The sequence below is a fragment of the Bison bison genome, unplaced genomic scaffold (genome assembly GCF_000754665.1).
Source record: "Bison bison bison isolate TAMUID 2011002044 unplaced genomic scaffold, Bison_UMD1.0 scf7180017864148, whole genome shotgun sequence".
In the NCBI taxonomy this organism is placed as follows: domain Eukaryota; kingdom Metazoa; phylum Chordata; class Mammalia; order Artiodactyla; family Bovidae; genus Bison; species Bison bison.
In genome coordinates, this window is record NW_011494720.1 from 9,385,123 (window position 1) to 9,411,239 (window position 26,117).

General features: G+C 43.4%; 1 protein-coding gene across 1 annotated transcript in view; it reads left to right on the forward strand.

The window, feature by feature from the left end:
• SLC22A3 (solute carrier family 22 (organic cation transporter), member 3) overlaps positions 1-26,117 on the forward strand; it is a 71,682-nt gene that overhangs the window by 7,579 nt on the left and 37,986 nt on the right. Inside the window, exons 2-5 of the mRNA XM_010840899.1 lie at positions 4,892-4,995; positions 7,211-7,365; positions 9,000-9,168; positions 10,014-10,131. Coding sequence (XP_010839201.1) covers positions 4,919-4,995; positions 7,211-7,365; positions 9,000-9,168; positions 10,014-10,131 — 519 coding nt within the window. The 5' untranslated portion in view covers positions 4,892-4,918. The remainder of the gene's footprint in view (positions 1-4,891; positions 4,996-7,210; positions 7,366-8,999; positions 9,169-10,013; positions 10,132-26,117) is intronic.

Genomic DNA, 26,117 nt, shown 5'->3' on the forward strand with positions numbered 1-26,117 from the left:
GGAGAAGGGCACTCCTCGCGCACTAGGAAAGAGGCAGGGGTCACTCCCTATGGCTTCAGGAGCTGGCAAGCCCCCTCCTGAACTCCTGCTTTTTGCATCCTTTCAATATTTTCACCTTACTTCCTCCCTTTGACCTTTGTGTATTGAAGATATTCTGTTGCCCTGGTTCTAAGAATAATTTAGACATCAAAACTTGAGCATGTATCTGACGATGACCTGATTCAGCATTTTATCATTACAACTCAAGTTGACATAATGTCTGTTTGGATTTTAACATCTAGGAAAAGCTAAGAAAAGCACTTGGTTGGAAGCCCTTTGAAATGATCTAATTAGGCTAGAGTTGTGCTTTCTGCAAATGAAATGATGAGATCCTTCCAGAATTCCATAAACAGTTGCTTGAATCCTTATCTGATTGGCTTTCTGCTTGTGCCAAGTGGAGTAATTTTCCTTGTGTAGAGACGAGTTGAAATTTAAATAAAAGTTACTTTAAAGGAAAATTAACAGGATGGGTACAATGGATTTATGAGCATTTAAAAATAATTTTCGGAGAAGGCAATGGCACCCCACTCCAGTACTTTTGCCTGGAAAATCCCATGGATGGAGAAGTCTGGAGGGCTGCAGTCCATGGGGTTGCTAAGGTCGGACACAACTGAGCGACTTCCCTTTCACTTTTCACTTTCATGCATTGGAGAAGGAAATGGCAACCCACTCCAGTGTTCTTGCCTGGAGAATCCCAGGGACGGGGCATCCTGGTGGGCTGCCGTCTCTGGGGTCGCACAGAGTCGGATACGACTGAAGCGACTTCGCAGTAAAAATAATTTTAAATGTGTACACTTATAAAAAAGGAGATGCTTCACTTGTTCTTGGTAGATTGCCTTAGGACAGACATAAATGTTTGTGTCTTTGATTCAGGTAGTTCTGACAAGAGATGGGTTTTAGGTCTCCCTGGAAACTACAACAAAATTTTAGTACTTTTTTTTCAGGAAAAAGTCCTTAGCCTATAACATTCATTGGCGTCAGTGCCTGCCAACCTCTCTTTAGACACAAAAACATCTCAGACCCAGAGCTGTTTGGGCAGCAGACAGCGAGCTCAGAACTGATTATGACACACACTCCCCAGGAGGCAGGGGTTTGCCTCCCAACTGTGTGAGCAAGAGTCAATACCAAGCCCTTCAGTCTTGTGACTGCAGTGTCGGTTCCCAGTGCTGGAAACCTGAGTGAGTGTGTGCATGTGTGTGTGTGTGTACGCGCACACTCTCACGCACATGCATTTCTTTCCAGGTATGTAATTTGTTTAAATTAATTTACTTTATGTTTTTGGAGAGCTTCCCCTGTAGCTCAGTTGTTAAAGAATCTGCCTGCAATGCAGGAGACCCGGGTTCGATCCCTGGGTTGGGAAGATCCCCTGGAGAAGGACATGGCAACCCACTCCAGTATCCTTGTCTGGAAAATCTCATGGACAGAGAAGCCTGGTGGTCTGCGGTCCATGGGGTCCCAAAGAGTTGGCCACGACTGAGCGACTAATACACACACACACATGCTTTTGAAAGATAGCAGGCTCCCAGTCATAAAAAAAATAGAGACAGAGAGAGATCACGTATATAAAGCAGGAAGGGTTGGAAAAAAAAAAAAAAAAAGATGTAGATTTTCGCTGTTTTGGAAAAGCCAGAAAAATAAGGAAGAGACAGCTCCTGCAGACCCCCTGCCCTGCTCCACAGCATCTCAGAGCCTGGGGGTCCTGTCCCTTCGCCCCCATGGAGCCGGGGAGTGGTTAGAAGCACTGGGCGTGCAGTCACGCAGCTGTGTCTGACTCTTTGCGACCCCATGGACTGTAGCCCACCAGGCTCCTCTGTCTATGGGAGTCTCCAGGCAAGAATGCTGCAGTGGGTTGCATGCCCTCCTCCCGGGGATCTAGTACTGCTTGTGGTCGTTGCTACAGCTGGAGCCAGTGCTGCCGCCACCGCTGCCTCCCTCCTCCTTCTCATCCTGCCCAGCGCCCCCTACTGGCAGAACCTAACCTGGCCCTGCTGGCCCAGGGCTCTGAGAATGGTAGTTGCACTCCCCCAACAGAGTGTTCTTGCCTGGAGAATCCCAGGGACGTCGGAACCTGGTGGGCTGCCGTCTATGGGGTCACACAGAGTTTTGGACACGACTGAAGTGATTTAGCAGCAGCAGTAGCAACAGAGGATGCGATGGTCGGATCATCAACTCCATGGACACGAGTCTGAGCAAGCTCTGGGAGTTGGTGATGGACGGGGAAGCCTGGCATGCTGCAGTCCCGGGGTCACAAAGAGTCGGACACGACTGAGCGACTGAACTGAACTGAACATCTGTAATACAGAGCAAAGCATAGAAGATGCTCCATATGTGATCCAGATGGTATCATAGTGCTTTAGAAAATAAGTTATCATAGCACATTAACCACTTAAACATTTAAATTAATTTTATTGTCATTGGAAATATGGAAAAAACATTTTTTTTGGTAGCTCCTCTTATGGGAGAGTTAAAAATGTCATCAATTTTATATTAAAGAATACTTTTTGTGTATTTAAAAAGTATTTAGGGGCATCTTAATTCACACAATTCAAAAGGAGCTAAATATGTTCATTAAAAGGCTTACTCTTGCTGGGCCCCGCTGGGTTGTACTGGAGAAACATTCCTATATATATGGCTAATCCAGGTGTCTGAAGCTCAGCTGGAGGAATCAGCTTCTACTGTTTGGGAGTTTATATTTGACATTGGCTGATATCAGCATATTTTCTGAGTCAGAATGTTTTCTCTGGCAGTTAAATCTCCTGTTTGATTTCTGAGATTTTACATACTTTAATTCTAATTGCATTCTTTACATGCTTAATTCCAATGAGAAATTATTTCAGATGAATAATCACCTGCAAGTTTACTTAAAATGAAATTGTTGTGCCTTGAAAAACCGGCACCTATATTAACGATAAATCCCTTTAAGTTACAACTTCTACGCCTATATGTGTATTTTCTTACTTCTCTGGGGGCCTCCCTGGTGCCTCAGAAGGTAAAGAATCCACCTGCAATGCAGGAGACCCGGGCTCAATCCCTGGGTTGGGAAGATCCCCTGGAAAAAGGAATGGCACTCCACTGCAGTATTCTTGTCTGGAGAATTCCAGGGACAGAGGAGCCTGGCGGGCTATAGCCCATGGGGTTGCAAAGAGTCAGACATGAGAATCTTACTTCTTTGGTCTCCATAAATCTTTTCAGTAGCTCTATGAAGTGGGCCACCTACTACTGCCCCGAGTCTTCTTTTTTCCAGCTTCTTTTTTTCCAGCCACACTTAACCAGTTTAAGTGGTTAAAGTGCTAAGATAACTTAGTTTCTAAAGCACTATGATGCCACCTGGACCACATATTGAACATCTACTATGCTTTGTTCTATATTTCAGGTGTTGGAGGAGCGCAAGCTACAAATCAGCTTCCAGTGTCTTTTTTTCCAGCTGTATTAGTCAACAGGTCATACATTAGCTATGGGACCAAGACAAGAACTCAGGTTCTATAAGTAAATATTGCAGTTTGCTTATGAATATGTATCTATAAGACCACTCATAATTCTTATCCCAATAACATTAATTTTTGTGTCGCACTGCCGTCTAGAGCAGTGCTCTTCATGTTGGGGCAAGCATGCCATTTGCCTCAGGTGTGAAGAGATGGTCATGCGGTGGGGGGTCTGGATTCTTCAAAAGGAATCAGCTTTCAGAGCCTCAGCTCACACATGTCCAAAATGAATGTCTGAGGATATGTCGCTGATGAGGATAAAGGTCTTTTCTTAATGTCCTTCCCCTTTGCAAAAGGACTCCTACCTCTCTCCCATCTTACTATGATGTACTGACCTGGGGTTTTAAAACCTGTGGGGAAACAGTGGGGCAATTTGGAATACTGGTAAGGAAGTAACTAGGAAAGAAAGCAAATGACCTGAATGATTTGATTGAACACCTTTTTATAAGCCTGGTGGTTTCCATTTCTTTTCTGACAGCAAGACTGGGAGTCTTAAATGGCAAGTTGGCTAACAGAAAAGTTAGAAATGATTTTATTGATGGATTGTTCTGTGAATCTTGGCATTGAGAAAGAAGCAATAAGAATCGGGTAACAATCCTGTAACAAAACTCTCTCCATTCCCATTAATTTATTTATACAGATAAGTTTTCTTGGCATATAAATTTTTAAAATGAAAAATCAGGAATAGAATTGATGTTGAGCCCTAACTCATTCTAGTAATAAACAACCTTCAACCACAGATTTCATGAGCTAGCTGGAAAACCCCGAGCTTTCTTAACCTTATTCTAGAAACGGGGAGGTGCATTTCCAACAAAACTTTACTCCTGATAGGACTTGTTTTTCAAGATTCATCTTATCTTACATGTTTATATCATGTTCTAAAAGTAACTAGAATGTAACCCCATCAGAAAAGATTCTAATCTTTAGAAACATTATCTCAGGACAAAAGTTAATTGTCAATTTGTATACATAACACAATATTTTCTATATAAAATATTAGGATATATCCATGTGTGAATGACACTAAGAATTCAAAGAGGAGAAAGATTGGGGTCAAATTTTAGACTATTGCAGAACTTGTTTTCGCTGGATGATGGTAGGTGTCACATGGCTACAGTACTGTACTGGGTACTGTTGGGAGAATGATTTTAAAATGTCAGCATTTACAGTGTACTGAAAATTACATTGATGGCAGATAGTGAAACTGATAAAGAAGACACATATCGCTGTAAAAGCATCTATGTGATACACTTAAGATACACTTTTATTTAAGGAGCATGTGAGCAAAAATGTTTAAGGATACAAAAGATCAGGTGTCTTGAGGAGGAGCATTGCCACGGATCTCTCATGGGTTTTCTTTGTCTCCCCAGTTTGACCTCGTGTGTGTCAACGCTTGGATGCTGGATCTCACACAAGCCATCCTGAACCTGGGCTTCCTGGCCGGGGCGTTCACCTTGGGCTATGCAGCGGACAGGTAGGCATGGGTAAGACAGCCACTTCACGTCTAGAAGATGGTGTATACCTGTGTAGAGGAAGATGTTTCACGTTAACTATTAGGAAGCTATGCTTTCTACATTTGGAAAAGAGTCTTCATGCCCCCACTCTTGATGCTGAACACCTGTTTGGTTGGACTAATTCTTTCCTTCTTCTTAAACTGCATCTGCTTATCCCTTGAACTGTACAACCCACTGGGGCTGCTCTGCTTGGGTCTGAACACGTCTGAGAGCGAACACAGACCAGCAAGGCAGTGACTTTGTGTCTGGGCCGAGGGCTGGCTTGTCTGGACGCTCTGGAGATAATTCCATGCACTTCAGTAACTCCCTAGTTGTGGTTTGATTGATTTAGTCATAAAGTCAGCCCCTTACAAATTTGTTTCATTCAATTTAAAAATGGTCACCCCAGCTCAGGAGGGTCTCTTACAGAGCTGCCAACAGCAATTAATTAGCGAATTCCAACAAAATGCCCCAAATCCTGTAGGCAATTGGTCGTTGTTTGACCAGACCAAGACTTCAAAATGGGTAGAACCTTTGGTTTCTGCTCCTTCATCTTCTTTTTCTTGAGCTGTTCCCCAGCCCTCCTCAACATGAGATGTCTCCCTAATCCTCTGGGGGTCTGGTGCTGTTCCCCCTCTCTTATCTGTGTCTTTCCTACTTCCTGCTTCCAGCCTTTTCGAGTCATCTTTTCTTCCTTAATCCCCTCTCATCCCCCACATCACTCTCTCCCCTAGGTGGCTGCCATTTGGGTTTGCTTTTTAGGATTTCAATATGTATTTCTTTCATTTTGTTGTTTCTCTTTCTAATTTAAACATTAGGTTTTGCTTCTGCGTGTTTCTCTTTTACAGTCAGTAAAGGTATCTTCAAACTACAGTAAATCAGCTACTGGGGGGAGGTGGGCTTTTCCTACTTGTATTCCAGGAGGGGCTGGGCTCCTGACCTTGGAGATGACCTGGTGCTCTGGGGAGGAAGACAGAGTCGTGCATATTCCTTTGCCCCGCCTAAGGGCTGACCGTCTTTCAACTCCTTCAATCTCACAGTCTTGAAGGAAAGGACAAGAAACAATGGAGTAGGTCACCTATCTGTAAGGGGCTTCCCAGGTGGCTCAGTGATCAAGAATCTGCCTGCCAATGCAAGAGATGCAGGTTTGATCCCTGTTCAAGAAGATCCCCTGGAGGAGGCAACCCACTCCAGTATTCTTGCCTGGGAAATCCCATGGACAGAGGGGCCTGGCGGGCTACAGTCCATGGAGTTTCAAAGAGTCAGACATGACTTAGTGACTGAGCAAGCATACATCCAAACTCCTGGCCCATCATAGGTACCTCTTATATTTATGGAAATATTATTATATATCCAGGGCATTTCTAATCCAAGGTTTGAAAATGCTGTGGCTTAAATGAAAAGCCAATGCATACATTAATGGCAGATACCTGGATATTCAACACGAAGGACTCTGTCTTCCTTTTCCCTGCCCCCCCTTCTGCCCTGCAGTATTCTTTCCTGGGAAATCCCATGGACGGAAGAGCCTGGAGGGCTACCACCCGCAGCGTCACAAAAGAGTCAGACACAACTTATCAACTAAATAACAACATGTCTGCAGGAGGACGGTAGGAAAGGCAGAGAATGAATTAAAGTAAATTCATTCAAAAGTAGTAAACTGAGACCACTTTTGTCTCCACTGTGAAGCAAGAAACTGTGTGAATTTGATGGAAATTTCTCAGGAAATTCACCCCGAGTTGCATGACTGGTGTATGGTTGAGCCAAGATGGAAGGCCAGGCCTCTTGGCCGCCATGACCATTTCCGCTTCTTTCTGTGCCTCTCCTTCTGACCCCACCCACAGAGATGCGAGGAAGTGTCCAAGCTGCCACCAGGGAGATCGTGTGGGAGAAAATGTTGTGGATGAGGGCATGAAGAGATGGAGAAGCTTATCTCTTTTGGAAACTGCAGTCCCAAAGGATGCATCCTGTGCTTTAAATTTCATAATGTCACTTCAGAGGCATATGTTTTTATTTGCCCAAGTTTTGCTATAAAGCAAAACGTAGCACTTTCCATAATCCTTGACATAGTGATCAGGAACTTCTAGGAGACAAAAGTTCTGCACTTGAAGTTCTTTTAACAACACTTACAATGATAGTCTTCTCATCGTGTTGAAAAAAACGTTTAAGGTAATCTCTTCCTCTTTGATTCTCAAAAAGGTACGGCCGAATAGTCATTTACTTGCTATCGTGTTTCGGTGTTGGCGTCACTGGTGTCGTGGTGGCGTTTGCTCCCAATTTCCCCGTGTTTGTGATCTTCCGCTTCCTACAAGGCGTGTTCGGAAAGGGGACATGGATGACCTGCTACGTGATCGGTAAGACCTGGCTTCGTCTCCTGGTGTGTTTGAGAATCAGGGTTTGGGGGTGAGAAGTGCGGCTGCTCAGCCTTCCTCCGGCAAGTCTGATGCCGCTTCACTCCTACTGCAGTGGTTACTCCTGCCACATAGGAGGGTGAGAGACAAGCCGTCGAGTCTTTAGAAATTAAAATTCCCACCATTGTATTTGGTATATATTATGTACATATGTGAAAACCAAATATGAAATATCACAAAAAACTGGGGTGAACCACTTTCTAGCACTTTCTAGTCATACTGTTGTTGCATGCTTTCTCGCTTTGCTTTCTTCTTTCTTTTTCTCATTTAGTTTTGGCTGCACTGGGTTCGCGTTGCTGTGCGTGGGCCGCTCTCGAGTTGCGGTGCACAGCTTCTGTTCACGGCGGCTTCTCTGGTTGTGGAGCGTGGGCTCCAGGGAGCTTGGGCTTCAGTCATCGCAGCACATGGACTCAGTAGTTACAGCTCGTGGGTTGCAGGGCGCAGGCTCAGAAGCTGTGGCACCTGGACTTAATTGATCCATGGCGTGGGGGATCTTTCCAGATCAGGGATTGAACCGGTGTCCCCTGTATTGGCAGGCAGATTCTTAACCACTGGACCACCAGGGAAGTCCTTGCTTTGCTTTCTCAGAGATTAATTTTAGTTTCTTGAAACATTTTAAAAGCATTTTCCATATATTTCTATGACACAGTGTGAGCTAACATTGCTGTGCTCTCAAATATTATTCCTTTGATTCTATTCCTTCCACACAAGTGGAGCACTTTTTACCACACAGGAGATACGACCTGAACACGAGAGCTTCATTTGTAAACCTTTGCTATCTTCTATACCCAGAAAGATGGGCTTCTGAAGAAAAACTTCTCTTTGCTCCTTGCTCCTGTTACTGGAGAAGGTCCTGGCTGTTCTCTTTCCAGTCGTGTCTGGGATGGGCACCTTCTCAGAGTCACAGTGGATTTGTGACCAGGGAAACGTGAAGCCTTTTCTTGGATTATCACTCCAGACCTGTGGGCTTCCACTCTCTTCTGTTACTGCCAGACGATCCCTCTTTGGGGTGCCCACTTTGGGGATCTTTTGGATCTTTTTCGTGGGTGGGGAAGAAGAGAGAGAGCTGGGCCCTAATGGTTGATGACCGGCATAGGCAGGGTAACTTCTATGAAGCGTTTTTAAGGAAACCTCAGTCTCAGTGAATTTTCCTAGTTGTGCTCTTAGGACAGCAGTAAGGGAGCATACCCCAGGATGATCAGAATGGAATTAGGGGCAGATAGAAACCAATAGATTCCATATGCAAAGCAGGAGCTGCAGGAGACGCGGATTCAGTCCCTGGATTGGGAAGATCCCCTGGAGAAGGATATGGCAACCCCCTTCAGTACTCTTGCCTGGGAAATCCCATGCACCGAGGAGCCTGGTGGGCTACAGTCCATGGGGGTGCAAAGAGTCAGACAAGACCGAGTGACTGAGCATGCACTGGATTTGACCAGAGGGCTTGGGAGCACAGTGAACACCGCACAGTATCCTGGTGATACTGACGGACGGGTGTAACAGGTGTAATGTCTTTGTCTCTTTCTTTGTTTTAGAACTGATATTGAGCTTCCCTAACCTCTGTGTTTATTTTCCTTCAGTGACTGAAATAGTAGGTTCAAAGCAAAGAAGGATTGTGGGAATAGTGATTCAAATGTTCTTCACCCTTGGAATCATAATTCTTCCTGGAATCGCCTACTTTATCCCCAATTGGCAGGGGATCCAGCTAGCCATCACACTGCCCAACTTTCTCTTCCTCCTTTATTACTGGTAATTTGATTTTGGTCATTATCAAATTTATTCTTACTCAACAGACACTTAGAATGAATGCTTCTAAGCAAACATGGACATGAAGGAGATTACGGAGACGTCTAACATCTCCAGAAATGGGCTTTGAGAACTTCTAGAGAATTTTCAGAGGTTATTTATTGATTGATTTTTGACTAATTCTTTTTATTAAATTATAAAATTCCGAAATACATTTAAAGTAGAGTATTAATTATGTTTTGTTATTTTGTAGCATTTTTAGGAAAACCACGAGGCAACAGACTGTACCTGCCAGTATTTCAACATGCAGTTGAAATGCAGTGAAAAAGATTGCTTCTCTGTATATTTTACTAAGCAAACTAATGTTACTCAGGAGTTCTCAGGGGAATGAGAAAATGTTAAGAGCCTCAGAAAATTAAATTATCAGAAAATTATAGGTGTAGGCATTTGATTCTTGTTATTTTAATATTTTAATTATTCCTCTAATTTAATTTTAGTGTATGAGCAAATCAGTTTACATAAATCAGGTTCTCAACCTTTTCCTAAATGCTCATTAAATCCCAATTCTTTTCTTCTATGTAATTGAGGACGTGTATTCTAATATAGCTTTCTTGCAAGAGCAATGTAATATTGATTTATTTTGTCATGAGCAATGATTCAGTTGTCCAGTGAGCATTTTTTCCTTCCACTATAAGCTTGCAAAGGTAATTTACGTTTCAGAGAGCTAATTCTAAGCTCTCAGAATCTTCTAAGTATGTATCTAATTATAAGATCCATTTTGAATGAAACTCAAGTCATAAACTTTTGAAATTCACAAGTGTAACTCAAGAAAGACTTCTTCTCATTAGGGTTGTTCCTGAATCTCCCCGCTGGCTGATTACTCGGAAGAAAGGAGATAAAGCCTTAAAAATTCTGAGGAGCATTGCCAAATGCAATGGGAAATACCTCTCGCCAAATTACTCAGAGGTAATTTTACATATTACTAGTAACAAGTCTTGTTAAAGTGCATGAATTAATTTCTCACGCACGTATCATAAAACATCTGACTAATCATTAATAATTTGACTTAAAAAAAGAAAACCTTGGGAGGAATCATAGAAGTAATTGCAGAGTAATTATAGTGTTATAGCTGAAGTGAACTGGTCATTTAGTCCATATGTTAATAGTTGTACCAAATTACTAGATCTCATAGTAATTAACCATTCATTCACCTTAATTGCACAAACTATAAATCTTTTCTTAACATTCAATTTTAGTCTAAAGTTTTGTTTTTAAATTTAGTCTTGCAAATATTATCTATGTCAAGCAGAGCTTGGACAAAGATGTAATGTTTCAGCCTTTAAACTTATAGATGCTAGGCAGTCTGCCCTCCCTCCCATCTTCCTTTCCATCTTTCCATCATCCCTTCCCTCAGCAAAGGCATTTTGGATCCCTCTGTATCACTGCATGGAGAGAAAAGAGAGGTGATGTATTAAAAGCTCATTCTTGGAAGATTCTCAATATGCTGTTGATATATATATATATATATATACATACATATATTTGAAACAATGCCTGAATAATTAGAGAGTAGCATCTAAAAAAAGGATTTTGCTTTAGAGGCAAAGACTCAGTGGATGCAGAATAACAGAAGGATTACTATAAGAGGATATTTAAGAAGAATTTTTAATATTAATATTGCTAATGTTGTTTTCTTTTGCAGCATTCAGTTTGTTTAGTTAGAAAAGTTCTGATAAAAATGGGTTTTGTGGGTTTTATTGTCAACTCCTTAGCTTCGTAGCTCCCTAGAGCCTGGTCAGGTATATTTGGATCTCTGCCTTCTTTCACTCGTACTTAAGTGGCAAGCAGTGAGCTCTGTGTTTACAAAGGTTTCAACGGACCAGTTGTCACTGTTGAAAGCAGATTCGTGATGAATTGGATTGGCCAAAAAGTTCACCTTACAAACCCCAATGAACTTGCTGGCCAACCCAATACCTTGAGGTTTGTTGTTTAGCTGCTCAGTCATGTCAGACTCTTTGAGACCTTTTGGACTGTAACCCACCAGGCTCCTCTGTCCATGGGATTTTCCAAGCAATAATACGGGAGTGGTTGCCATTTCCTTCTCCAGGGGATCTTCCTGACCCAGGGATCCACCTTGTGTCTCCTGCATGGGCAGGTGGGTTCTCTACCACTGAGCCACCTGAGACACTCACCTTGAGGTTTACAGATCATAAAATAAATGGTAAAGAGAAAACATGTCTGTTGACCATGAAGACAAGTCGATGCTTGTCATTGTTTGAGTACATTTCAGCTATGCTTTTAGGGGAAAAGTCATCCCACTGCCTCTCAGCTTGTAGTGGTCATGCAAGCTGTCGGGCTTCACAGCTGAATCAAATGTATGGTACTTTGTGCTCAGTTTTAGTGGCCAAATGAGTATTTTTGCTATTCATGCAATGAGTACAATGAAGGCATTGCGCATGTTGTCCCAGAGCGTAAGGTCTAAAGCAAGGTTTTAAGACTATAGAAAAATAGTATGTCCTCATGGCTTATGAAAGGATGCCGCATTAACCAGCCACATCACGTGTTACATGAGTCTTTCTGAGAGGCCCTGGGATGGTTCACGAGAACAGCTGCTCTTCCATGTCCTATGAGTGTCCAGCCCAATGCTCACTGACTCGCTTTGAGTTCATGAGCAGGCTAGCAATCATTTCAGCAGGGAGATACTTAAACCCGCTACATGGTTTTGATTGTGAAAGATCATGAACTGTGGGTTTGGTGACTTCCAAGACACTGGAACTCTGGTTTTTGCAGTTAGATGATTTCCATTTAAAAGTCAGATTTGAATTAAACTTCAGTTTCTCTGGGGAATTGACTCCAGCATCCTGACTACCAGTGTAGGCTTAGGATCCTAGTTACTGATCATTTTGGTTGATAAGCCTCTCTGGTCTTTTTAATCTGTAGGTTCACTCTTGTTTTTCTAGCAGCTTTGGGGGTGGAGAATGCTAGGGTTGAGATCTTAGTTTACAGACCAGAGACTGAACCCAAGACCACTGCCTTGGAAGGCAGATTCTTAACCACTGGATCACCAGGGAAGTCCCTTGTTCTTTTCACATTGGTTGCCTACATTCTCAAAAAGTAATCAATACATTGTGGATTATGGGTTTTTTAAGCCTGCTTATGACCTCCTGGATTTATACATACTGTGTATGTTCGGTCTTTTGTTTTTGTTATTATTCTTATTGATGCTCAAATCGTCCCTGTCTTTGGACAGATAAGGTTCATCTTCCTTGGTTCCTGAGTCTGTCTGCCACACCTTCAGTAGTTTCTGAATGCTTCCTTGCTCGTTAGCATCATGAGATTTTCCAAGCTTGTCTTGTAAGCTCCAGTCTCATGCTTATAATCACCTGCTTGTCAAAGGGGGCTTCAATTTTTTAAACAAATGTCTTCAAACTGATCCTGTCCATCTCCAACCATTAAAAATTTTACAACATAAGCCAGAAGGCAAAGTATTATCTTTAAAAAGAAAAGGAATTTTGCATTTCAGTTTAAAATACCTTACTATAGCTGATCAGTCAAATTATAGGCCAAACCATCTTTTTTTTTTTTAATTTCAGAGATCTTAATGTTTCCACAAAGCTTGGTAATACACAAAATGTCTCTTTCATTACTCAAAAATACTGGATAATAGTGCAGACATTTGATTTGAACTCCAATACCACCATCAAAGCAGGATCCCATTATATTTTCTGAGTGGGAGAGAATGCTGTCAGTTACTCACATTTTGGTGACTCAAATGATTGTTGTCCATGTCAATGTTAGGGTCACCTTGAAACCTTATGTTCACATAATCACTTCACACCTTCAGAAACATTTCATTGCTTTAGCTGGTATCCCTGCTCCATGGGTATAATGCCATCGAGGCACCCATGCCCACTTTTCACAGAACCTCTCTTCTTCGATAAATCCTGACTTTTGGAAGAAGTTATTACCGAGTAAATGACCCTATCCTCCAAGACCTGCCCAAGTCCTGCCTCATCCTAGGGGCAGACATTCTAGGCTGCAGTGAAGCTAGAATGCATTAGAAAGAATCTTCTGGAATGCAAAGCTAGCAGCTGTACCTTCCTGTCATCACAAGAGCTTCAGCCACCTCCCAACCCTAGCCTATTCATCACTTCTCATAGGCCTGAGAAGCTGAAGTGGTAGGGGACAAGTTCAGAGCAGAATCTGTAAAGACATCGTGAGTTTCTGACCTCTCTCTTGCTCTTTCCATCTGCTGCAAGATCAGGACATCCCAAACTGGAGCTGTTCCTTCAGCGTGGGTCCAGAATGAGAAGAGCTACAGGGTGGAACAGCTGACCTAGGGCCTAGATATGGAATGTGGCCAAGAAATCATTGTTTCCTCAGTAAAAACTGTTGTCGGCTAAGTGTGTCTCAGTATGCTACAGAGATTTGAGGGTGTTTGTTTCTGCCGTCAAAGCTAACTAATGTAGCTGATCATAACAGTACTGGTTCAACTGCCAGAGTGGAGTTTGGTGATCCAACACAATTTTTGGCTATCTAGATGACACTGGATTGTAGTAGATTAGATTGCTGTTTGACATAGTAACATCTTCCCCCTCATTTCCAGGGAATGGAAGTACTTCCTGGCTCCATTGATGGTGGTCACAGCAATGTAACCTGCTTTGGTCTCAGATGGGTGGGGTGTATAGCCTGCCCTTCGATTTTGGGGATTGGTCATTCAGATTGCTTTGTCAATGATAGGTGACCAGATGTGATGTGGTAGAGTCAGGAAACATGCTTGCGTGCTTGGGCTTTGTCTCTGGGCTTCAGCCATCACTGTGAGAAGAACATTCCAGGCTCTCCTTCTGAGCATGCAGAAGACTAAGGGACATTTGGAGGAAAGCTGCTCTAGTGAAGTCTCCCGAAACCGGGATCAGCAATCTCCCAGGCAGCCCACAGATGAGTGAGCTCAATGAATGCTTATCGTTTTATATCATGATGCTTGTTGCACAGCATCATCTATCAGTAGTCAATGGATACCCTGATGAAATAGCCATTGTCACCTACTGACCTGGATTATACAATGACATCAGTAGTAACACTGGCAGCAGTTTTGGTTTCATTTTTTTTAAAGGATTTAAAAAAAAAATCCTTTTCCTAAAGATCCCTCTCTTCCCCCCTCCTCCTCCTCTTGTTTCTTAATGGGCTATGCTCATAGAAAATAATAGGTTACAACTCTAGTTAACAAAGAGCTAATACTACAGAACTGAATATGTCCACATTTGTTGGCAATATAGTCATGCCTCTATTGACTCAAAAACCTGTAAGGCTTGATTGTAATGTCCTTATTTTTATGATGTGCCTATATAGTTCATTCGGAGAAGGCAATGGAGGAAACAACAACCCCACTCCAGTACTCTTGCCTGGAAAATCCCATGGACAGAGGAGCCTGGTAGGCTGCAGTCCATGGGGTCGCTAAGAGTTGTACATGACTGAGTGACTTCACTTTCACTTTTTACTTTCTTGCATTGGAGAAGGAAATGGGAACCCACTCCAGTGTTCTTGCCTGGAGTATCCTAGGGACGGGGGAGCCTGGTGGGCTGCCATCTATGGGGTCGCACAGAATCGGACACGACTGAAGCGACTTAGCAGCAGCAGCAGCAGCATATAGTTCATTGCTCATAGCTAATCACAGCTTGTTGAAATGTAAGTATCAGATGTTACACTGATGCTCATCCATGCAGAAACACACTCATGGGCAGTTCCTATGGTGACATGTTTGGGTAGCTTTAAGAACTGGTACTTGAGCTTTCTGACCACAAGGGGACCATCATCGGTGTAAACAATCCCACTCTGATATATTTCCAAAATGGAATTTATTAAAACCTCATTAGAAAGGGTCAGGCTAGTTTTTCAATTACCTTGGTTACCAGAGAGACTTCCAACACTTAATAGCTGCCATGTAGCCTACATTTTAATGAACCATCACAGAAGCATCAATATTACTGCAGAGAGGGACTTTCCAGCTTTGGGAACATCTGTTTGTGACATTTCCTTTCAAAGGGGGTTTTTTATAAATGTAATTTTGGTTTTTCCAAAAGAGGAACCATACCATGATTCCAGCTGTCAAGAAGACCATGTGAGCTCTTTGACTTCATACAGAATAAATGATTTCATTCTACCAGCATGTCCTTAACATGACACATTAAAATGATTACTGTACTCATATATAGTGGAGCTATAGGTAACTTTGTTCTATAACCTTGTTCAGTATTTTCTAAGTCTCCTATAAATGTGTTATACTTCCATAGTTTAAAAAATAAGAAAGAGAAAAAAGTGATTACTGTAATATGATACTACCATGTTAGCTTTAATTTAGAATATTCTTGAATGCATAAAAAATGTCAAAACACTTCATATACCAAAGATAAAATGCACCTTTGACGCTGAGAATTAATTTAACCATGCCCTTACTTAAACATATCTTTGAAAATAGCCTGAGTTCTATAAATGGTGTATATTTGAATGGATTGTTCTAATTCATTCCCGTGTCTTTAATGTTTTGAAAATAAGAAGATATTACATAGCATGGGGAAAGTATTTGTTGCAATCCTTAAAAAGCCATAAACGCAGCACCGAAGGACTGTTGAGTCCAGAGTGAGTTCCTTTCCCAAGTTGAGTGATGAAACAGTAAATTTCTTCCACTAAAGGAAACTGGACCTAAAAATCTTCCAGGTCTGAGGACTCTCATTAATTGGTACAGATCTCTAGGGAGAATGTTCCAGAGCATCCCATGGCTTTAATTGAACGAGAAATCCAAGTCACATATCCTTTGATGAATGAGATTTCCGCCCTGGAGCGCGCAAGGCAGATTTTCAGGGCACCTTCCTGGAGAGCAGTGTTTTGTGTGAGGAATCGTAGGAGACAGGCCTCTCCCCTCCCTGACACTCACCTGCCAGAGGCCCTCATGAAATAACCTGGCTGTATGCTTCTTGCTCTGAAGGCGTGAGAAGTATGATGTACATCAGAACTGTGAGAGAAAAGCACTCAGCATCAGTGTCATATAAATATAAATACGTGTGTGTGCGCTTAGTTGTTCGGTCATGTCCAACTGTGTGCAACCCTATGGACTGTAGCCCACCAGGCTCCTCTGTTCATGGGATTTCCCAGGCAAGAATACTGGAGTGGGTTGCCGTTTCCCTCTCCAGGGGATCTTCTCGAGTCAGGGATCAAGCCCACATCTCTTGCATCTCCTGCATTAGCAGGCAGATTCTTTACCACTGTGCCACGCGGGAAGATACCCAGATAAAAATACAAATATATATCAATATATATGTACATACAGTGACATCAGTCAGTCCCAGCATCTGAGGACGTCTTTCTAACAAGTAATGAGATCTGCAGGAGCCAGGACAACTAATGGACTCAGATGGTGACCAATAGGGTGCTCAATTGTCCTTGAGTGTCCAGGATTGGGAGATCTATAGGAAACTGAAGTTTCAAAGCTAAACTCAGAGACAGTCTCAAGCAAACAGGGTGAGTTGGTCACCCTGTTACTAGGCTGGTCTTCACCTTCCCAGCTGTGCCCAAAGGTGGATGCCAAAGGTCTTCAGTTTCTGGCTTCACCATCTCTCCCAGCCCACCATGGACCCTGATGCCTACAAGAAGTCATGGGATGCCTGGCCTGTCTAGAGAATGGGACCTAGGATTTCCCGGTGTCAGATGCAAGCTGCGGGGCACCCCCTTTCCGCCAGGTGCCTACGGGCTTTCTCTTTCTTCCTCAATCCCTAGTTTCCTTTTAAACAACTAACTTTTCCAGCCTTGATCTGAAGGTCCGACATGAAGTGATATCCCTTCACACACACCTTACTGGTTGACATGCAGAACGCGGTACATATTTCATGTGTACAACTCAGTCCCCGGTTTCTTCTCTAGTTCTTCATCTGGACTTGAACTGTAGCTTGTTCCACTGAGGCCCTGGCCCCCGTTTACTTTCTTTTGAAAGTAGGATCGCTGCTTGTGTCTTTACTCATCCATCCATTGTCAGGGAGTCAGACGCCAGCCCTCTTGATCACTGGCCCCCCTGCTCTTTCTAGAGATGGCAGTGGCTGAGCACCTGTTCCAGGTGGGTCCCACACAGGACAGCAATGCCAGAGACCCAAGTGTCCCCTTCCAGCCACTGGCCTCTCCACCGGGAGGAACGTTCTAGATCCAGACACAGAACCAAAGCACTTGTGTTCAGCTGGTCCACTCTCCCTAAAGCTGAAATACCAGCAAACTCTCCAGGCAAAATGACGCAGATTACAACAGTAGAGGGAGAGTTCCAAGCTTTACATCACTGTGACAGAGTCCTGTCAGCTCCTCATTCATTAGTTATGTAATCTGGGAACCAGGGAGCCCTCCCTTTCTCCTTCTCCAAAGCTGATCCTTGCCCTTGGAAACCATAGTCCTTGTCTTCCAGCCCCAGCACCCCTGTGGTAACACAGAGAAGCATTTGCCTTTTCCTGGCGTAGCTCAGGCCCTGGTGGCATCACAAACAAAATTAATTCAAATACAAAACGAAATGAATAAGCCACACAGGCTTCTTTTATTCTGTTCGTATTGCTTGCTCTTTTTTGTGAGAATTGTGAAAATGCCTGATTCAATTACTTTCATTCTGGGTCTTTCTCTCTCTGATCGAACAGAGTGAGTGTGCATCTGTTCCTGCTTTTTGAACACTTGCCGGGAGAGCGGTCGTCTACTGCGGTCTCTGAAATCCCGCATCTGTGTGTGAGAGAGGGAGACGGCAGCTTTCTCAAGTGTTTTGTTCCTGTGCCATCTGGCCCCCTGCTATGTTTCTGGCAAAATCAGTCTCTGCAATCCAAATTCCTGTGCTTCCCTACTGGGAATAAATGAGAAAATCCTAGTTCTTTGTGAGAGTGTTCTTTGCTGTGGAGGCCGCGATGGGCACGGCTTCCAGAACCCTGTACACCCACTCCCCGGCAGGAATTTCTGGGCGCTAACCCTTAAACCAGAGCTGCTGTTGCCATGACAGTTCTTCAACCCACTAGGAAAACTGCCTTTCTTCAAGAACTAATCCTAAGAAGAGCGATGCAGTCTGAGTGAAATCATTTAAATTCTCCAGGGCTCAGTTGATTGTTGGTGCACACAGGTTGTTGGTGTGCACAGACATGCTTCTTTGATGTAGATAACCATGAGAATATTGTGCTAAATCCTGAGGGAGGAAACACACTGGGAGCCACTTGTTTCAATCCCTAGAGATCCCCTTCAGGTGGATGGTATAAAAGGTATCAGGTGCTAGGTTTTTAGGGGCTAAATCTTCCCTTCCCTGGAGAAAATAAAAATTAATATCCATCTACTTTGGCCACGTGATGGGAAGAGCCAACTCAGTGGAAAAGACTCTTAATGCTGGGAAAGACTGAAGGCAAAACACTGAGATGGTTGGATGGTATCACTGACTCAAAGACATGAGTTTGAGCACACTCTGGAAGACAGTGGAGGACAGAGGAGCCTGGCATGCTGTGGTCCTTGGGGTCACAAAGAGTTGGACACAACGTAGTGACTGAACAACAACACCATCAACAAAAACAGGCGGCTGGATGAAGAACATCCAGATTGTGTTGGCATAGCAATGCTTCTTCATGTGGATACAGATACAGAAGGGACAAAGCCCATGCAATCTGGAGATGGCTATATTTCTTGGTTTAGAACAAATAATATGGATCTCTGCTGTCTTCATTTTTCTCTGAATCTGGTGCTTTTGGAGGAAAGGAAGTATAATTTCATGTACAAAAAGAGGACCTGATTGAGAGCAAGCCTTCCTTCTCCAAATAATGGATGTATGTTTCTTAAGGTGGCTGAATAAAGGAAGCTTTAAAGAGTGATGCTGAGTCACTTCAGTCGTGTCTGACTCTGTGCGACCCCAGAAACGGCAGCCCACCAGGATGCCCCATCCCTGGGATTCTCCAGGCAAGAACACTGGAGTGGGTTGCCGTTTCCTTCTTCAATGCATGAAAGTGAAAAGTGAAAGTGAAGTCGCTCAGTTGTGTCCGACCCTCAGCGACCCCATGGACTGCAGTCTTCCAGGCTCCTCCATCCATGGGATTTTCCAGGCAAGAGTACTGGAGTGGGGTGCCATTTCCTTCTCCTTGAAGAGTGAAGATGTTCTTATATCCTTCCCAGGAAAAGAACTTAGGGAATGTTGGTGGAAATGGCTTGAACCAAGGACACTTTTATGCTAGAAGAGTAGATCTTTGTTACCATCCCTAGGAATATATTTGCTACTTGGAAGAAAATCAGTGACTATTCTAGACAGTGTATTAAAAAGCAGAGTTGTCACTTTGCCAACAAAGGTCTGTCTAGTCAAAGCTATGATTTTTTCAGTAGTCATGTATAGATGTGACAGTTGGACCATAAAGAAGGCTGAGCACCGAAGAACTGATACTTTTGAATTGTGCTGGAGAAGACTCTTGACAGTCTCTTGGACAGCAAGGAGATTAAACCAGACAATCCTAAAGGAAATTAACACTGAATATTCATTGGAAGGACTGATGCTGAAGCTGAAGCTCTAATACTTTGGCCACCTGATGTGAAGAGCTGACTCATTAGAAAAGACCCTGGTACTGGGAAAGATTGAAGGCAGGAGGAAAAGGGGATGACAGGGGATGAGATGGTTGGATGGCATCACTGACTCAAGGAACATGGGTTTGAGAAAACTCCAGATGGTGAAGGTCAGGGAAGCCTGGCGTGCTGCAGTTCATGGGGTTGCAAAGAGTCAGACACAACTTAACGACTGAACAACAACAGAGGACTGAGCATGGAGGGTGACTAGAGAGGAGCAGTCTTGCTAACACACTCCTGCCTCCCAGCAGATGTGATCTCAGCCCAGAGCTAATGGAAGAATTCTGTGGCAGTCTGCCCAGTGGGCCACTGATTCTTGGGAACCATCAAGTTACTGCCAAAGTCCAAAAATCCTTTACAACCAAGTCTTGTCTGTAAAAGGAATGAATACATCTTGGATCAGTTCAATTCAGTGGCTCAGTTGTGTCCGACTCTTTGTGACCTCATGGACTGCAGCACACGTCTTCTCTGTCCATCACCAGCTTCCGGAGCTTGCTCAAACTCATGTCCATCAAGTCAGTGATGCCATCCAACCATCTAATCCTCTGTCATCCCCTTCTCCTCCTGCCTTCAATCTTTCCTAGCATTAGAGTCTTTTCCAATGAGTCAGCTCTTTGCATCAGGTGGCCAAAGTATTGGAGGTTCAGCTTCAGCATCAGTCCTTCCAATGAATATTCAGTGTTGATTTCCCTTAGGATTGTCTGGTTTGATCTCCTTGCTGTCCAAGAGACTTTCAAGAGGTACTTCTCTAACACTACAAATGGAAAGCATCAATTCTTCAGTGCTCAGCTTTCTTTATGGTCCAACTCTCACATTCATTCATGACTACTGGAAAAACCATAGCTTTGATTAGTTCGACCTTTGTTGGTAAAGTAATGTCTCTGCTTTTTAATATGCTGTCTAGGTTTGTCATAGCTTTCCTTCTAGGGAGCAAGTATCTTTTAATTTCATGGCTGGAGTTACCATCTGAAGTGATTTTGGAGCCCAAGAAAATAAAGTCTCTCACTGTTTCCGTTGTTTCCCCATCTATTTGCCATGAAGTGATGGGACCGGATACAATGATCTTAGTTTTTCGAATGTTGACTTTTAAGGCAGTTTTTTCACTCTCCTCTTTCACTTTCGTCAAGAGGCTCATTAGTTCCTCTTTGCTTTCCACCATAAGGGTGGTGTCATCAGCATGTCTGAGGTTATTGATATTTTTCCCGGCGATCTTGATTCCAGTTTGTGCTTCATCAGTCCAACATTTCACATGATGTACTCTGCATATAAGTTATACAACATCTACTTATGCTTCATTGACTATGCTAAAGCCTTTGACTGTGTGAATCACAATAAACTGGAAAATTCTTCAAGAAATGAGAATACCAGACCACCTTACCTGCCTCCTGAGAAATCTGTATGCAGGTCAGGAAGCAGCAGTTAGAACCAGACATGGAACAATGGACTGGTTCCAAATTGGGAAAGGAGTATGTCAAGGCTATACATTGTAACCCTGTTTATTTAACTTATATGCAGAGTACATCTTGTATAAATATGTACTATTTTCTCGGATGAAAACAGAAGCTGTTGTGATGGATACTGACTAATGAATTGAAAGGCATTATTAAATTCACAGTAAATCTGTGTTATGTTGAATTCTCAGTGAACAGAAGTAAAACCACAGTTGCTTCTCTGGTGGCTCAGATGGTAAATAATCTTCTTGCAATGCAAGAGACACAGGTTTGATCCCTGGGTCAGGAAGAGCCCCTCGAGAAGGAAATGGCAACCTACTCCAGTATTCTTGCCTAGAGAATTCCATGGACAGAGGAGTCTGGCAGGCTATAGTCAATGGGGTCTCAAAGAGTTGGACATGACTGAGCAACTGACACTTTTTCACTTTCCTATCATTTGGGCAACCATTAAATTCTTTGACATTAACCAGGAGTTCTCATACTCAATTAGGATGGGAGTCACTGATCAGGAAGCAGAAATAGCATTAGTTTCCATTTGTTGAACAATCGTTTCCTGAGCTCTCAGAGTTCAAGTTGTATGCAGTTCTCAGGAAAGCCCTCACTCCACAGAAACTTGATAAACAATATTCTTGATTAAAAAAAAAAAGCTTCCAAGATTCATTCACTTTTTTGATTCAATAAAATAGACCCGCTTTTCTATATTCTGCTCTTTCACTGACATTAAGCACAAGTCACACTTGTGCAGTTGTAAGGGTTGAACAACTTGGTTGGTGTACAGTTGTTGCACCATTTCTCAAAGGCGAATCCTTGTTTTCTTTCCTGTTTATGTGTCAGGGCCCACACACCACTAACAGTTTAGATCTTGAGACTGAAAAAGGTTTATTGGACGAATGCTCAACATGATTATTTCTATGCCACCAAATACAATAGAGATTGAGTATTTGCTGTGTATGTTGATCACTAGTAGAGTTTCCAGGCTTAAATTCTTCCCTCTGAAGCCTGGCATGGACAAATTTCACTAAAGACAATTCAAGTATCCACTCTGTGATTCATAACCGTGAACACGCTGTGTTTATACAGGCTGATCTAAAATTAGTGGGGAACAGACTTTGATGACCACGGAGTGAAGCATGGGCTCCAGTTCATGAAGCATTTCTTCCCACAGTTCTGTAAACTACATGGTACACTCGGGTGTCTAAAAACAACCAGCCTCTGAAGTTCAAGTCGATTATGATCATCGCAGTGAAAATATTTCATTAGGTCTCTAAATCTGTGGATCTGTGTCTGTTTGTGAATAAGTTCCTGTGTACCACTTTTCAAGCTTCTGCGTGTGAGTGATGATACAGTTGTCTCTCTCTCTCTGACTCACTTCACTCAGTGTCACAGTCTCTAAGGCCATCCGTGTTGCTGCAAATGGCATTTTTCTCAATCTCTTTTTTGGCTCAGTAGTCTGCTGTGTGTATGTGCCACATCTGTTTTATCCTTTCGTCTGTCCATGAACATTTAGATTCTCCCCATGATCTTGGCTGTTGTCAACAGTGCTGCAGTTAAGATGGGGGTGCATGTATCCTTTTGAATTATAGTTTTGTCTGGACGTTTGCCCAGGAGTCCAGTAACGCCAGCTTGCTTTCTGAGTGTACCCACTGAGTGTCCCCCACACACATCTGGTACTCTCCTATTTTCTCACTCTGGCCAGCCTCCGGAGTGTTTTAGGTTGCACGTCTCTGGTTACCGGTGAGGCTCAGCTCACTTTGTGCTTTGCTATTTGTGTTTCCCCTCTGTGGGCAGCCTCGCCGTATCCTGGCCCATGTATATTGAGTTTTCTGGGATGTTTAGACTTAATGGATTGGACTGTCCCCTTCAATTTATAGGATCACCTTTCTTTCCTCAATTTTACCCTGTTGTTTGTTTTAGACATTGCAAGTATCTTTCCCTCACTGTTTTAGTTACCCATTAACTTTGCCTGTTTTTTTTTTTTTCCATTGAGCAAAAATTCTTAAATCCTTAAATGTTTTGACACAGTCATATCAGCATATTTTTGCTTATTGATTGTTTTCTGGGTTTTGTTTAAGAAACCTTCTGCACCCAAAGGCCACAGACATTCTCCTATAAGCTTACGGCTCTAACTGCCACATTCAGACTTGAGTTCATCTGCCCTGTAGCCCCACTGCCTCTGTGAAGTAGGGATCCACCTTTATTGGTCTCAACCCTGAGCCAGTTTTCTGAGTACCAGTTAATAAGCAGATGCATCATTTAGTTTTTGTATTATTTATTTATTCATTTTTTGTTATGCTGGGTCTTTGTTCCTATATGCAGGCTTTCTCTAGTTGCAGTGAGCACAGGCTACTCTTCATTGAGGAATATGGGATTGCGACCTTGTCATAAGGTTCTCACTCTTCAATCCAGGCTGTTCTAGCAGCCACTGCCTGGACCTGTGCAGAAAAGAGGAAGTTCCTGAGGGTCCTTCTTCAGCAAGTAAATGCTGACCAGTCCTTGGCAGATTCAAGGAGAGGGATCGATCATGCAGGCCAATCACCACAATCCCACCCCTGTAATGGGCTGGGGGAGGAGGAGGGGAACCCCAAATATTTGACAAACAGTACTTCTGAAATGAGTACCACCATCAGCTCAGTTCAGTCGCTCAGTCGTGTCCGATTCTTTGCAACCCCATGAATCGCAGCACGCCAGGCCTCCCTGTCCATCACCAACTCCCGGAGTTCACCCAAACTCATGTGCATCGAGTCGGTGATGCCATCCAGCCATCTCATCCTCTGTCATCCCCTTCTCCTCCTGTCCCCAGTCTCTCCCAGCATCAGGATCTTTTCCAATGAGTCAACTCTTTGCATAGATCTCTTTTTAAAAAAATGATTAAGAATACATAATTTAGGGGACTTCCCTGATGGTCCAGAGGATAATATTCCATGCTCCCTATGCAGGGAGCTAGGGTTCCATCTCTGGTCAGGAAGAAAGGTCCCACATTGTGCAACTAAGAGTTCGAATGCCACAACAAAGATCAAAGATCTCACGTGCCTCTACTAAGACCCGGCACAGACAAATAAGTAAATAAAAAGAAATTAAAATTTTTTTAATTTTAAAAAAGGATACAGAATTCAGTTTGAGAAACACTAACTTAGGAGGATAAGTGCACTTTTATTCAAGTGATTACTATAGAGTAGGTTCTATACGTAGTGTCTTTATAAATGGTAGAAAAAAGATAATTTAGTCAAAGTATAAACACAATTTCAAAAGTTCTGATGGAAAAATGCAATAGGAACTGTGATGACCCATTTCCCAGTCAGAGAAACCCAGCTTTTCAGCATTCTGAGAGCAGAAAGAACACGGTATCCAGGGCACTGACCCTTTAGGAGCACGCGCTAAATAGAGGGTGAGCAGGGACAGCCAGGCCTCTCCTCGGGCGCGGTCAGATCAGTGCAGGGATTCAGACAAAACGCCCTGAGAAGATGCCTGTGAACCTAGAGGATGGGGAACACTGGAGAGGGCGCCAGGACTGCTGCTGCTTGCTGAGAGGCTGGTGAGAGCTGGACAGAAGAAAAGTGGAGAGGGGCCCAGCCCCAAGAGGAAGACCCGCAGGGATACAGGAGGCAGGTGAGCCCACCCGAGGGCACTCTGAGAACACTGTCCTGGACTCCCCCCTCACCATGACTGAGAGCACTGGTGTGACGGAGCTGATGATGCCCTGGCTGTCATTAGCCTACACGGAAAGGGCTACCCACCCAGAGACAGACAGGGATTGTCCTATGCCAATGGTCCCCAAACTCTGAACCATGAACCAGTACCAGTCCATGGCCTGTTAGGAACCAGGCTGCACAGCAAGAGGTGAGTGGAGGGTGAGTGAGCGAAGCTTCATCTGTATTTACCACCAGAGCTCAGGAAACAAGCTCAGGGCGGCCACTGATTCTGCATTATGGTGAGCTGTTTAATTATTTCATTATATATCACAGTGTAATAAGAATTGATGCTTTTGAACTGTGGTGTTGGAGAAGACTCTTGAGAGTCCCTTGGACTGCAAGGAGATCCAACCAGTCCATTCTGAAGGAGATCAGTCCTGGGTGTTCTTTGGAAGGAATGATGCTGAAGCTGAAACTCCAGTACTTTGGCCACCTCATGTGAAGAGTTGACTCATTGGAAAAGACTGATGCTGGGAGGGATTGGGGGCAGGAGGAGAAGGGGACGACAGAGGATGAGATGGCTGGATGGCATCACTGACTCAATGGACGTGAGTCTGAGTGAACTCCGGGAGTTGGTGATGGACAGGGAGGCCTGGCGTGCTGCGATTCATGGGGCCACAAAGAGTCGGACACGACTGAGCGACTGAACTGAAATTGAACTGAATAATAATAGAACTGATCAAACTGATCACACAGACCACAGCCTTGTCTAACTCAATGAAATGATGGGCCATGCTGTGTAGAGCCACCCAAGACAGACGGGTCATGGTGGATAGTTCTGACAAACCATGGTCCACTGGAGAAGGGAATCACAAACCACTTCAGTATTCTTGCCTTGTCATGAACAGTATGAAGAGGCAAAAAAAATATGACACTGAAGGATGAACTCCCCAGGTCGGTAGGTGCCCAATATGCTACTGGAGATCAGTGGAGAAATACCTCCAAAAAGAATGAAGGAATGGAGCCAAAGCAAAAACAATGCCCAGTTGTGGATGTGACTGGTGATGGAAGTGAAGCCTGATGCTGTAAAGAACAATATTGCATAGGAACCTGGAATGTTAGGTCCATGAATCAGGGCAAATTGGAAGTGGTCAAACAGGAGATGGCAAGAGTGAACATCGACATTCTAGGAATCAGCAAACTAAAAATGGACTGGAATGGGTGAATTTAACTCAGATGACCATTATATCTACTACTGTGGGCAGGAATCCCT